General features: G+C 40.9%; 1 protein-coding gene across 1 annotated transcript in view; it reads left to right on the top strand.

Annotated features, from left to right (window-relative positions):
- The window catches only part of Pde6c (phosphodiesterase 6C), a 55554-nt gene that overhangs the window by 12863 nt on the left and 27470 nt on the right, over window positions 1–15221 (top strand). The window contains exons 5-10 of the mRNA XM_034492881.2: window positions 6168–6242; window positions 7116–7180; window positions 7277–7343; window positions 9310–9357; window positions 13045–13194; window positions 14105–14248. Coding sequence (XP_034348772.1) covers window positions 6168–6242; window positions 7116–7180; window positions 7277–7343; window positions 9310–9357; window positions 13045–13194; window positions 14105–14248 — 549 coding nt within the window. The remainder of the gene's footprint in view (window positions 1–6167; window positions 6243–7115; window positions 7181–7276; window positions 7344–9309; window positions 9358–13044; window positions 13195–14104; window positions 14249–15221) is intronic.

The following is a 15221-nucleotide window of genomic DNA, read 5'->3' on the forward strand; positions in this document are numbered from 1 at the left end:
CTTATTAGGAGATCAGGGTAATACGGTAATATTGATTTTGTAAAATGAGTTCAGAAGCATTCCTTCCCTTTCTGTTTTATGGAATTATTTGAAAGGATTGGTGTTAGTTCTTTGCAGAGGTCTGCTAGAGGGCTGCAGTGAATCCTCCTGGACCCTTACCTTTTTATTTTTTAAGTTGAGAGTTTTTTTTTTTTTTTTCTTTACTACTGCTTGAATCTTGTTGCTTGCTATAGAACTGTTTAAATTACTGGTCTCTCTTGGTTTAACTTTGATAGGTAGATCATACTTATCTAGAAAGTCACCTGTTTCTTTAGGGCTTTTTATTGTTTTTTGTTTTTGTGGGGTTTTTGTTAGTTTTTGCAGTTTAGTGGAATATAAGTTGTTAAAGTATGTTCTTATAATTCTCTGAATTTCCTTGGTATCTGTTTTATCTTTCTCCATTTCTTTTCTAGTTTTATTAACATGCTCTCCTCTCTCTCTCTCTCTCTCTCTCTCTCTCTCTCTCTCTCTCACACACACACACACACACACACACACACATCTGGTTGGATTACCTAGCAGTTTGTCACTTTTATCTTTTGAAAGAACCAACTCTTTGTTTCATTGACTATTTGTATTTTAAATTATTTCTTTCACTAATTTCTTTCATGATCTTTATTATTTCTTTTTGTGTGCCGCTTTTGGATTTGTCTTGTTCTTGTTTTCTCAAGGCCCTAAGGTGAATCCTTAAGTCTTCTGTACAAGAAATCTCTGACTTACAACTGTGATTTTCCTCTTAGAACTGCTTCCCCCACCCCCCATAGGTCTGAATGTGTCTTATCTTCATTTTCTTTCAATTCTAGGAAGTTTCTAATTTACTCCTTGATTTCTTTAGTGACCTGTCTGCCATTCAGTTGTAATCTCCGTAAGTCTGTGAGTTTTCTGTGTTTTCTCTGGCTGTTGATTTCCAGCTGTACTCCATATGGTCAGATATGACACAGAAGCCATTTCTATTTCCATGTATTTGTTGAGACTTATTGTGGTGGTTTGAATGAAAAATGTCCCTTATAGGATCATGTATTTTAACACTTGGTTTCTGATTTGTAGTAATGAACCTTTAGGAGGTGGAGCCTTCCTGGAGGAAGTACATCACTGGTGGTGTGGGGACGGTCGAGGTTTGTAGTCTGGTCCACCTCCTCTTCTCTCCTTTTGCTTCCTGTTTGTGATTGCATCTTAGTTAGGGTTTCTATTGCTGTGAGGAGACATGGCAGCTCCTATAAAGGCAACATTTAATTCGGGCTGGCTTATAGTTCAGAGGTTCAGTTCATTATCATCACGAGGAGGCATGGGGGAGGGCACACAGGTAGCCGTGGTGCTGGAGAGGTACCTGGAAGTTCTACATCTGTATCTGCAGGCAGTGGGAAGAGAGAGTGAGACACTGGGCCTGGCTTGAGCATCTATGCTCTCATGCTTTTAAATAAATTTATTACTGTTTTCAACTGAATGTACCAATTCCTATATTTTGTCTTCAAGGCCTAATTAATTTTCTGCCCTTCCTGCGAGCCACTCTATTAATGAGGCTGTCTGTTGAGCTTTTTATTTGAGATAGTGAAATTTTTATTTGCAGTATCGTTTCAGCTTGTCTTTTCTTCAGTACATGTGTCTCTTTATCAACCTTATTTTTACATCTGACCTTGGCTTCCTTCCTTTTTTATGCAGCCATTTAAATGTCCTCGTGGATTTCATTCAGGCATTTATTTTTTGTCTTCTTTCATTTCTTTAAACATTTTTATCTTTACTCCTGGAAATTTCTTGTCTGCAATTTCATCTAAGTCACTGTCGTTGGGGGCATTTACTGTGAGATTTGTTAGATTTAGGAAAGGGACCTGTGGTCTTGGGTTTTCATGCTGTGTTTTTGTATTGAGTTTCTGTGTATCAGGAGTTAGATTGTTGATGGCATTTGAAAAAACTACTTTGAATTTAAGTCACCTTTTCCCCTTCAGATGAAGGCATGTGCAGTGTTCAGAAGAGAACTGGTCATAGTAGGTAGAGGCATTGCTTTCATTTGTAAAACCCTTGGACACCAGACTGGATTCCCAGCCCTGCCTGTGCCAGTAATCAATACCCAGAGGAAATATTGAGGGAATATCTAGGGAAATAAAGTGAAACTTGATTGTGCAACAATTGCCCCTTAACTACTAATTATTTTAGGGAGTAAAGGGGTATTGATAACACTGTATGTGTAACGGATCAGTTATCATGGGTGTAAATGGTGGCAGGGAGAATAAAAAAAATCCCAGTAAGACAGTAATATTGAGATAATAGAGGAAAGCAGAAGAGAAAATACATCAGGCTTGGAAGACAAGATAAAGGAAAGGTACATTCAGTTTGAAACAATAATAAATTTATTATTTATAATAAATTAAATTAATTTTTATAAAATATAAAATGTTTATATTTTCTAAAATATAAATTTAAAAATAAAATATAAATGTTTATATTTTATGAAATATATATTTTACATTTTTATAAAATATATTTAAGATATTTTTATAGAATAAATTTTTATATTTTATAAAGTTTTTATATAAAAAGTTATTTTTAATAAATTTATTTTAAAATCCCTCATGGCGATGAGGGAATTTAGGCGAGAGGTAGACTGAAAAGAGAGAGACATGCTCTAAGACAGTGGAGAGTAGCCTTGTCTCTCCGATGATGGTTGAGGCACACGGACCCTATGAGCTATGCAGATAATGTTCTTTGGGAAGAGAAAAAAGCAAAAGAATCAGAAGAGGCAAATTTAAAAGGAGAAGGAAAACCGGCAAACAACAAGCAAGCAATATAAGGCAAGGACAGAGCCAAGATGGCCTGATAAGATGGTCTTGGGTACTAAGAAGGAGGGACAGATGAAGAGGGAGAGGCACAGGTTACAAGACTATTGTCTGAGGCCAGCTCTCCCTCATGCTTCTTCTGTACTGCGCCTTTTGTCATCTTTCTGAGACAGCTTCTTAATATGAATCCCCAACTGGCCTAGCACTCACTATATTTCGCCCAGGGTAGCCTCAAACTCAAGCAATGCTCCTGCCTCAGTTTTCTGAGTTCTAGAATTACAAGTATGTGCCACCATGTTTAAGTTTTTGATAACTCATTTACAATTTTTATTTCTTAATTAAGAAAGTGACAGATGTACATATTTATGGGATACAACGTGATTTCATATATGCATATGCATACATTATGAAATGGTTACAGTAAAGTAATTAACATGTTGATCGCTTTACATAGCGATACCATTTTCATCTAGTCTCATAACAGCTTTGAAATATATTGTACATATTCACTTTAGTTGCATGTTTCTGTAATAAGTCCTGTGAATTTACTGCCTGGCTGGAACACTGTGGTATTTGGACAGCTCCTCCCTGTCCTGTTGAAGGTTCAACCCATAGCCCCTGGTAACATTTTGCCCTCTGCTCCAGTGTTGGACGTTTTCAGATTCCACACTACATTGAATCATATGTTTGTCTTTTAGTGCCTAGACCATTTCTCTTACCACAGTCTCAGGTTTGCTAACACTGTCACAGTGACACATGGCTGCATCTTCTTTCTTTCCTTCTTTCTTTCTCTTTCATTCTTTCTTTCCATCTGTCCTTCTTTCTTTCCTTCTTTCTGTCCATTTGTATTTCTTGCCTTCTTTTCTTCCTTTCTTCTTCCTTTCTTCTTTCTTTTCTTCCTTTCTTCTTTCTTTCCTTCCTTCTGTGCATTCATATTTCTTTCCTTCCTTCATTTTTTCTTTCTTTCTTTCTTTCTTTCTTTCTTTCTTTTTCTCTTTCTTTCCTTCTCTCATTCTTTCCTTCCTTCTGTCCATCTGTATTTCTTTCCTTCTTTCATTTCTTTTTTTTTTTTTGAGGCTAGATATTTTATTGATAGCCTTTACATTGTCTTTGTCTAGTCACTCATTGATAGGTCAATTCCATATCTTTGCTAAAGCTCATATATTTTCATTAGAGAATAATAATCTACCCTAAGGCATTCTGTTTCTCAGCCAGTGAAGGACATTGTGGTTGCTTCTAGTTTGGGATGATTATGAATAAGACTGCTGTAGACACCATGCACAGGTTTTTGTGCACACATACTTTCAACTTACTTGAGTAAAAAGCAAAAAAGACCAGTTATTGCATCATCCAGGGAGACTGTGTCTATAAAGCACTGTCAACCCATCTTCCCAAGCGACTATCATTTTTGCATATCTGCATTCTCACCATGAGTTAGTGATCCCTCTGTTTGGGGTTCATCCATTTCAAGATATGTGGTAGTGCATCATCATTTGAATTTGCAGTCCCCAGACACAGATGGTGTTGAACAGTTTTTATGTGCTTAGTTGCCATGGTGTTTCTTGTCTGGTGAAATGTCTGCTCAGATCTACTGCTGGTTTTTAGGTGGAGGTCTCTGCTTTCTGATGGCTAGATTTCAAAAGATCTTTGCAACCAGAAGTGATAGCACGTATTTACAATCCCAGCACTCTGAAGGCTGAGGCAGGAGGGTAACTTGAACTTAAGACCAGCTTGAGCAAATTGGAGACTTTAAGTACTCTGGATACTGGTGCTGCAATCGCAAATATTTTTCTCCCAGTCTCTTCATTCTTTTCTGAGAAAGATTTCTAGAGCAGATATAAGTTGTAACAATCTCCAATACTTTTCTCTTTATACATTATGCCCTTGTGCTGTGTCTAAAACACCAAACAAACAAAAACGAACAACAACAAATAACAAACTCAAGCTCATCTAGATTTTCTCCTGTATCATCTTCCAGAAATCTTATAGCTCTATGCTTCTTATTTAAGCCTATAAGTCATTCTGAGTTTTTTTTTTTTTTTTTAATGAAAGAAATAAGATTTCTTTTCTTACTGGATGTTGTGGTTCCAATACAATTTGTTGAATAGACTAGTTTGTCTCTGTGGCTATCTGCCAAAGATCAGTCGTGTGTGTGTGTGTGTGTGTGTGTGTGTGTGTGTGTGTGTGCGAGCGCACACGGGTGCTCACTTCTCTCCAGTCTCTTCCTCTTGCTGATTTCTCTCCCCACTAACACCACACTGCCATGGTTGCTACAGCTCTGACGTAAGGATTGAAGTCAGGCACTGTCAGTTCTCTGTCTCAATTTCAGCAAGGTTTTCTATCTCCCTTGTTCTTGGCTCTCTTGTCAGCAAAGTAGAGACATCTCTTTTATCAGCTTTGAAAATCTGAGATACATAAGGTATTGAGTACATTGTAGGTGTATAATATTAGTAATTATTTAATATTTTGTATCTGAAAAATAAGATCTTAAGTAGAAAGGAAAAAAATATTATTATTTATAGTATGATGTCCACTCCCACCTTTAATTCTGTTGGAAAGTTGGGATTTCAATACAACTGATACAAACCATTTATATTTCTTGCTATGCATGTGATTGGCTGTTGTTTTTCACAGTCACTGTTCCAAGTGGGAACCATAGGATGACGCAGCAGAAGAGCAGGGTTCTAACACCCACTGTGGGACTGCAGGTGCTGCTTAGGATGCTTGTGGCTACACGGGAAACATCACGTTTATCATTTTTCATCTGAGAGACAGCTTTATCCAGGAGCCCCTCAGCCAACTCCCCCAACCCCATTCACTGGTCTAAACAGAACCACATACCTGCCCTTAAATTAGCAGGGTGCTTCATGTAGACTTCCTATGGGCTGGGCGGGACCCATCTTTCCTGAACAAATTACCACCTAATAATGAGGTTCAATTTGCAAGAAGGGCGAGAGAAGGTGTTAATCAAGGTGGCTGACACTGTTGGCTGCTGTGAGCGACCTTAACCCACCTGTCTTTAGTGCAGTTGTCTACAAAACAGATGCTGCACACTGCAGACATTCTACATGGAGTACTTTGAACCATGCAAGTGTGAGGCATATATTGTTCATTTAATATTCACAACACGCTGAAGTTGTGCTGTTCCCATTTAACGGATGAATAAAAGATAAGCAACTTGTATATAGTCACAGGTTCATAAGCAATATTGCTGAGAATTACAGAGAATTTTTCTTAAGTCTAAAATTGCAAAACTATGTAGATTAACATAAAGTATGTGAGTGTCTATAATTCAGATAAGGCCTGGTGACTTGTGAGACAGTTTGTTTAATAATGTTTAAATATAATTGCCTCCAGGAATTTTACGATGAGTGGCCAATCAAGCTTGGAGAAGTCGAGCCTTATAAAGGACCAAAGACTCCAGATGGAAGGGTAAAGGCAAACATGTTCTATGCTGTCTGTGTATGATGTCAAGAGACTGATGTGCCCAGAGGAGAGACATTTAAGAGGGACCCTGCCTGTCCCTCTCTGTCCTGTACAGCTGGATGGGTCTGTAGTTCTCTGCATGGATGGCTGCATCGGAGCCACTGGGACAACACTGTGAGATGTGCTTGGGTCCCTTTCAGCTGTGCAGGATGACCTCCTGGGGGCTGGGTTATTTACAGCCCCACTCAACTGCAAGCTTCATGGGGTATCAGAGCGGGGAGGGAATGTGTTTGTTTCTGTTCCACCATATTCTTGGATCATAAAAACCAGAAGTTGGCAAGTTTGTCGGAGTCCTGGATTCTTCATCTGTCCCATTGCCTTCCACCGACAAGGGGTCCATTAATCTCTATTGTGGAGGTGCCTGCTGAGATTAGCCAGTGAGGAAAGACCTGTGTGCTTACCACATGATAAATGTCTGTTTGCAGTTGATAAAGTATGTGGTTTCTTTTTCCCTAATGAAGTCATTAATGTCAGCTCCATCTGGACAACACAAAGCAATCAGTTAAAAGTAAAGACAGATTTCCTGGTGGTTTGGTAATCAGACTCCCCCAAAAGCTATTTGGGTAAATTCATCTTTTTAAAAATGACAGTGAACCCACTCTTTGTCTGTGTGTGTAAGTGTGGGCAGTCAATAATGTCTCTTATCTGATTACAAGCCTGTAACAAATATATGAAGAGTTTAGTAATTTACATTATACAGAAAGCCGTGGCTAGGAAACTAAGTGCTATTTATAAGAATTGTAAAGTGCATGTTCCTCAGTGAAGATTATTTTCTTTGGGAAATAATGTTGTGCCCACAATCTCCTTTTTCTCTCCTAGGAAATCATCTTTTATAAAATCATCGATTACATTTTACATGGAAAAGAAGAGATCAACGTGATTCCGTGCGTGTTTCCCTGAAGTAGCCATGGGAGTTGCCACTGGGGTTTGGTACCCAATAATTTCTATATGTGCCAATGACTTTTCTAATCTTCTCCAAGGTCACCTCCAGTAGACCACTGGACCCTTGTTAGTGGATTGCCAACATACGTCGCTGAAAATGGATTTGTAAGTCACCAGACAAACTTACATGCTAAATAACAGTGTGTGAAAAACCCTTACTGGTTACAAGATAAATACAACCGTTGAACCAAGAATAAATGAGACAAGGGCAAACAGCCACTTTCTTGGCATAGGAGAAAGGAAAGAGGGATCTAGGGAGGGGAATGTGAGTTAATCGGGATGCTGAAATTATAATGAAATATTCAGTTAACTTGAGAAAGATTCATCCATTTCTCCACTTTTTATTCTAAAGCCACACACTCTTCAAACATCTGCTTTAAAGCCAGGGATGTTTAAAGTCAGTGTCTGTGACTTGTGATGGGTTCAATTCCATTTCAAATGTTCAGTGGTCTTAATACAATCATGAATGTTTTCTTGAGGCCTCAAAATTAAGGCTGGAAAACAAGTCCATGATGGAAAGGCTAAGGGGAAAAAAAAAAAGAATCAATTGGTTTGCAGCTTTAAACCACATTTGGGAGCTCCACAGTCCAAGAAATAATGTCAGACACTCAAGTTAGATAATGAAATTAAGGATGGCACCAAAGAGTCCTCAAGCTCTTAAATTATGAATACTCATAGAAACACCGAGATTCTATAATCCCAACAGTGCCAATCTGAGCAAGAAGCTTGCTAATGCTATGTCGTGCAAAACTAGATAGGGAAACCCAGAATCAAAGAAAGAGAGAAGCAAGCAAGCAAGCAAGCAAGCAAGCAAGCAAGCAAGCAAAAAACAAAACAAAACAAAACAAAACAAAACAAAAAAACAAAACAAAAAAACCAAACAAGTAAACATAAGCAAAAGCTTCAGAAGAAGAGTTTCACATTTTCTTTGTAAGGCTAGTGGGGAAAGAGTAGATGTGTTTCGTCCTCTCTTAGAAGGCACTTAACAGCCAGGCGGTGGTGGTGCATGCCTTTAATCCCAGCACTTGGGAGGCAGAGGCAGGCAGATTTCTGAGTTCTGGTCTGGTCTACAGAGTGAGTTCCAGGACAGCCCGGGCCACACAGAGAAACCCTGTCTCGAAAAAAAAAAAAAAAAAAAAAAAAAAAAAGGCACTTAACAACGGCAGGCCCCGTGGTTCACAGAACTTGGAGAGCTGGTTAAGATACCCCTTGACCTCAACACAAACTGTCAGGGTTCCCCCCCCCCAAAAATTTTGTGAGTGTTAGGTAAGTGCTGGTAGAAGTAGTTACACCAAAAGTATTCTACGTGGTAGGAGTATTTATACCAGGATTTACCCCAACCCTTGGCCAGGAGAGCCTATCCCATCACCCTTCCTTGGAGTTTCGAATTCAAGTTTCACCCAGTGAATCTTAACAAAGCACTAAACCTTTTTGGACTTCAATGTCCTCATCTTTCAATGGAGAAGATGACTCAACCACGACCACCCAGGCTTGAAATGCTATCATTTTAAGTGAAACTCTGGTAGAAGGGAAACTAGAGTCTTGTATTAAGACCAACTTGCACATACAGCTCAGGTACAGACAATTCAGAACAACTAAAAATGGGTATAAGAAACTGTCTACAAATTCTGTCAGTGAGCACAGCATTTCATAAGAAATTCTTACTTTGGAGCAAGTGAAATGTTGCCTGACTTTTTCCTCTTGCCCCTCAAGCCACCTTACTTTGTAAAAGAGTGAGGCAAGATCAGCTCCACACTCAGACCCGCCTCAGCAGCGTGGTCTTTCTCTTTTGCTTGGGCTGAGGGGTTGTTGGGAAGTTGAAGGACATCACTTAGTACTGGGAGAGTTAGGAGGAGCAAAGATAGCAGAAAATGTCCGTCAATGGCACAGCAGAAGAGAAGGTAACTTCAGTGAGCCATTAGCAAACATGGCCTAATGTAAAGTGTTTACCGAGCAGCCAATAGCGGTGTGGGAAACTCACTCCCAACATACCCTCTCTCACCCTCCTCCATGGGCTTACATGGTCCTAACCTCACCACGTTTTCCAATGACCCTGTCTCTTGCTTCACAGATCTGTAACATGCTGAATGCCCCTGCAGATGAGTACTTCACATTTCAGGTAAGGATGGCCATGGCCTTGCCTCATCCCTCAGGACTGGGAGCAGAGTGGGTGCTCACTCTTTCTTGTTATCCATGGTGTCTAGTTTATGCGTGCCTTAGGTGTAGTCAGCAGCCACACATGGGGTCCAAGTTCCAAAACTCTAGCTTGGCCAATGACCATCAAGAAGATTCAAAGAAGGGGCCTGAGAGAAGAAAGAGAAAGGTGGGAGGGGTGTGTGTGTGTGTAACTGTGTGTGTATGTGTGTCTGTATGAGTGTCTGTATGTGTATGTGTGTGTATATCTGTGCCTGTGTATCTGTGTGTCTGTGTATGTGTTTTTGTCTTTGTATGTATGTGTGTGTGTATGTGCTTCTGTGTCTGAGTGTGTGTCTCTGTATATATATGTATGTGTGTGTGCGTGTGTGTATGTGTGTCTGTGTCTGAGTGTGTGTTTGTGTGTGTAACTGTGTGTATATGTGTCTGTATGTGTATGTGTCTGTATCTGTGTTTGTATATGTGTGTCTGTCTCTGTGTTTGTATGTGTGTGTGTGTCTGTCTCTGTATATATGTGTGTGTGTCTGTTTCTGTGTAAATGTGTCTGTGTCTGAATGTGTGTCTGTATGTGTGTCTGTGTCTGTGTGTCTGTGTGTGAGTGAACACATGCATGCATACTGCCATACTTCCATTCCCTCCCACTCTTGGTTCTCTAGGGACAACAACTGAGCCTGTTGCATGGCTGGTGCTCTAGAACCCTTGTTTGCATGACTGATTGGCTGGAGACATTGTGTGACCCAAATCCAGCCCTGTGGAGCCTTTCTCAGCAGCCCTTCCTGCAGTATATTTTAACCGTGATCTAAAACAGGAAAAAAAATTCTTAGCAGGACCCTGGATTTTATCTCCTTTTCATTACCATCCAGAAGCCCACTTCCTGGGGAGGGGATCCCCCAGCCAGCCCCTCTGTACTTACTGCTCAGCTAACCCACTGCTGCCTACTGTCGCAGCTGTGGCTTGAGTGTGACCTTAGAGTTCGTGTGTTGAAAGCTCAATCCCCAAGTTTTTGTACTTATTACTTCTTGGTGGCTATATTGAGACACAACAGAACAGATGAGGATGGAGCCAGAGGCACAGGACATCGCTAGCTTCATGAGAAAAGGAAGAGAGACTCAAGTTGGCACCTCCAGTCCCTCTTGTCCAGGGATGCTCTCTGCCATGTTATGATGCAAGGGGCAGCCTCTCTGAGACTATGGAGTCATACCCTTACACCTCTCAGTCTCTCAAATTCATACTCTTACACCTCTCAGTCTCTCAAACTGTAAGAAATTTAAATTCACCTTTTTTTCTTAATGAATCACCCAGCCCATGCTATTCTATGATAGCAACAGTAAAGAGATTATAACAACAGTAGGACTTTGGAGTTCATCTTCTTGATAGCATCATCTAATTCTCTACAAGAGCCTGCCCATCATCTCTGCTTCCTGGTCCCTTTGAGAACAGTATGAAGTTGCTGTACCTGTGTGCTGCAGTCTCTCCTCTCTGCATGCTGGGCACTCCGTGTTCTGCATTTCATAAACATTAAATCCCTGATCTGGGTCAGGAGTAGAGCCTGCCCTCCCGAGGGGCCGCCACTAATGTCTGTCTTTCTCTATGCTGTTTAGACACACAGGATCCCATCCCCAGTGCTTAAGTGGAAGAGATAGCATCCTCAGGGTGTGGGGGATCCCTCCCCAGCAGCAACTAAATCCTGCCTTGGGGAAACCCAGACACAGCTGTTTAGATAAATGGAGGCTTCCCCTGGCTCTGCCTGCCCATCCCTTTGCTTACTGATGTGGAAACACACAAACACCATATGGTCCTGTTGTTTCTTGTACCTCCCTTCCTGCAACCAGAGCTTGCTTGTGATTATGTTGTACCCAGCAGTGGCCTCAAAATCTATAGCAATTGTGTGCCAGGATAGATTGCACTGATAAGAAAGGTGAACACTGAAGGTTTAAGTATCTGAACCTGGAGCGGCTGCTGTGGAAGCAGAGAGTGAGGATGGAATTCATTTAGCACAAGCAGGGTTCCACTGAGGCTTGAGGAAGCCTGGAGCCGCACTGTGAAGAGGATGGAGGGCTCTCGCTGTGGCTTCAGGAGTCCCTGAAATGGGACAAATCTCCAGTCTACAGTGATCCCCCAGAATCCCAGCATACTTCAGTGTGGTACCAGTGGAAGCATGCTTATCAGAACAGGACGACTGTGCACTGCAGCCATGTTTGCTCCAAGGCCTGCCTCCCAGATAGTGACTGAATATGGTGTGTCCATCTCAGGAGGCAACCAGACTCCCCTGAGAGGCAACATTGGCCTAGGAAAACCCAGCAGCCCTACAGATCTTTCCAGATCTGGACTGAGGTGACTTTCCCCATGCAGTGTCCCTCCTTTCTCCATAGTCTGGAGATGTATCCAGATGCATCCCCGAGATTACATATGCTTAATTGTGGAGGCTAGAGAGACAGCTCAGGGTTTGTTCTTCTCTTCCAGAGGACTGGAATTGGATTCCCTGAACCCATGTTGGGCAGTTTACAACTACCTGTAACTTCAGTGAATCTGGAGTCCCTTTCTGGCACCTGTGTGCACTTACACACATAAACTCACACACAGACATATACAGATGTGCACATCCACCCACTCACCACCCCACATATATAAACGTAATTTTAAAATTTTAAGTATGTATAAAAATAAAGCATTTAAAAAAAGAATCTGTTGCCTTTGTCCACACTTTGAGAAACACTTCTGAAGGAATTTGTCAACATCTCTTACTCTGGCTTATAACACTAACAACCTGGCTTGGTTCTTGGCTCATCAGCAGGTCTCACAAGTTTTACTTATCACAACGTACCATAAACTGAAAGATTATCTTGCTGGATTAGACAAAAAAAAAATTAGACTAAGTACTCGAATAGAGAGATCCTAACATAAGAAATTAACTACGTTGGCATTGCAAGATGGTGACAGGGCAAAGGGAACAAAGGGGCAATGTAAGGATAAGAAGCTCTTTCCAGACCCAGAGCTGGGGGTCAAAGGGGAAATTTAGAGTGTCAGAGTACAGCTGCCCTCATTCAGGGACGTCTGAATGGATGGCTTAGAAAGTTGTCCTAACTCTGTTCTGACTCTGAGATTTACTTTAAAATAAACTAAACAGTGGGTGGACGGGGTGGTTGTAGGTGTGGTAGAAGGGCACCTTGTGCTGGTGGGGTAGTTCAGTTGATTCTAATAGCAGTTGAAGTTTTCTATAAGAGATAAACATATACATAAGCACATATAGACGTAGTGAGACCTGATTAAGGGTGTATATTGTTTGTTTCCTGGTTTTGGTATTATACTGAAGTTACATGAAATATTTCACTATTGATGAGACCTGAATGAAGGGTTCATGGACTTCTCTGTACATTTCTTTCTAATTTTTAAGATTTATTTATTTATTTTATATATATAAGTGCACTGTAGCTGTCTTCAGACATATCAGAAGAGGGCATTGGATCCCATTACAAATGGTTGTGAGCTGGGAATTGAACTCAGGACCTGTGGAAGAGCAGTCAGTGTTCTTAACCAATGAGCCATCTCTCCAGCCCTATACATTTCTTTTGGAAGATCTTGTAAATCTATACTTGTTTCAAAAATAAAAAGTGAAAATATTAAAGTAACAATCTCCCATATTATTTTATAGAAAGGACCGGTAGATGAGACTGGCTGGGTCATTAGAAATGTCTTGTCCCTGCCTATTGTCAACAAGAAAGAAGACATCGTGGGTGTGGCTACGTTTTACAACCGGAAGGATGGGAAACCCTTTGATGAACATGATGAACATATCACTGAGGTAAACATGGGAAAGAATGGTAGATGGATTTGAGCTATCGCGGAATGATGGCAGCTGCTTAGCTACTCCTGAGTCTGCAGGGATATTGTGAGGAACACTTAAGACTTCGGAGTCTCATAGTTGCAATCAGGATATTACTGTGTCATTTCTGTTTCTGGATTGCTATACACTGCAACATTTTCTGTTCAAATATAAAGTTTGATTTCACCCAAATTCTTTCTACTCCTATTAAAACGTTGAAGAGTATTTTTATTCCTCTTTTTCTTTTTTAAAATCTCTCTTGTTCCCAGCCTCAAACTTCTGTCTAACTTTTAGCTCCTACTTTCTTTTAGTCTGTTCGTAGTTCCTTTCCTGCAGTAGAATGTTCTTGAGGCTCAGCACTTTGAAAACCAAAGCTTAGTTAATTTTACAGTCTGGGCAATAAATTCCGATTTTATTTTATTTTCCTTAGGTTGATACAAAGAACTGGGTTGGCAGCATGGTGGGGCGGGGGAAGGGGGCAGTCGGGAAGTTCAAGCCCTTAGCTGAGGAGCCATTGTTGATTTGTGGCTGCTGGAGAAGAGTTGGTTTTCCTCAGGAAAGAGCCCCTGAGAAGCTACTCATGCTCCTGTAGCTGGTCCCACACCCACGCACATACAGGCAGCCCTGAGCCGATCCGGTGGGTTTGAACACAGAGGACATGAAGTCCGGAAGTAGGAGCGACAGGGGAGGAACAAGAAAGAAGAGAACAGAAGTGAATTTGATTACAGAGATATGCACACATGATTTCTCAAGCAATAATAATTTTTTTAAAGGAAAGGACTGGGTTAGTGGTGGTAGGAGATTAGTATAAGAAGGTATGTGGGTTGTTGTCCACAAAGCAATTTTTATTTAATGTTAGAGGATCTGAGTCGCTGTTATTGCACTTCAGACTTTAACCCAGTTTCTTGGATGGTCTCTTTTAAACACCGATACCTATGATCGAGTGAACAAGCTGGAGAGCAGAAAGGACATGGCTCAGGAAATGATCATGAACCTCACAAAAGCCACTCCTGAGGAAATCAGCTCTATTTTGGTAAGTGGGGAATCCAGTCCTGTGGGCAGTGTGTGGCATTTAACCCCAGCTTCTGCAAATCACTTACTGTGTGGGAAGTCAGACGGATGAGCAGAGGTTTGTTTCTGGGGTCAAGAGATGAAGATGCAGGAGAGGTCAGGGAGGAAGGGGCCCTGCCCTGGGTGAGCTCTTCTTCCTGGAATTCCAGACCACAGTGTTACATTAGCACCTTTTGAAATATAACTCCTGGGCGTGTAGGAGCAGAAACAATGTATCTGGATTCATGTGTATATCAATGAGGAAAAGAATGTTGTGAAGAAGAGCAATGTATCAGTGAGTTATTCTCCTCACACACTGTGAACAACCTCTGTTTAATCTCAGTGACCTTCATTAACAAGCATCTGTCCTCTCCTTACTAGCTGTGGGTTCAGCAGGCTCTAACTGACCTTGGTGACCGAGCTGTGAGTCTAGTTTGCCCTGTGGCCTCTTATCTTTTGTGGACCAGCAACAACCTGGTGATTTTTAAAGTCTTTGCTCACATGACAGTCTCTAAAATTCTCACTGACTGAGCTAATCAGGTGAATGAGTCTGATATCATATTCTGATGAGAGAGGCAGTGGATTTTTGCTGAAAGTGATCTAATTACCACAAAAGTTAGGGGAAACTAGCCCACAATCACTTTTATTTCTCGCTATTTTTTCCTAGTTTTTAGAATGTGTATATAGCTAGAGTCTGGTGTGGGGTGTCTGGTTTGGGGCCATTAAGAATTAAAAAGATAGTTAACTAAAGTATTTGAGGTGATAAAATTGAGAGCATGGACAGGCATCATGTGAAGCTGCTTTTAGCAATCAAAAACAGCAGCAACAATAACAACAACAACAACAATAAACCCTTTTTTCCTTCTTGCCTACCTGTAGCCCATGGCTTGGCTTTAAGATACCTACTGCTACATTTTGGAGCCAGACAGAACTCGATTGTTTTAGGTTATTTCTTT

Source organism: Arvicanthis niloticus, chromosome 1 (genome assembly GCF_011762505.2).
Source record: "Arvicanthis niloticus isolate mArvNil1 chromosome 1, mArvNil1.pat.X, whole genome shotgun sequence".
NCBI classification, from domain to species: Eukaryota; Metazoa; Chordata; class Mammalia; order Rodentia; family Muridae; genus Arvicanthis; species Arvicanthis niloticus.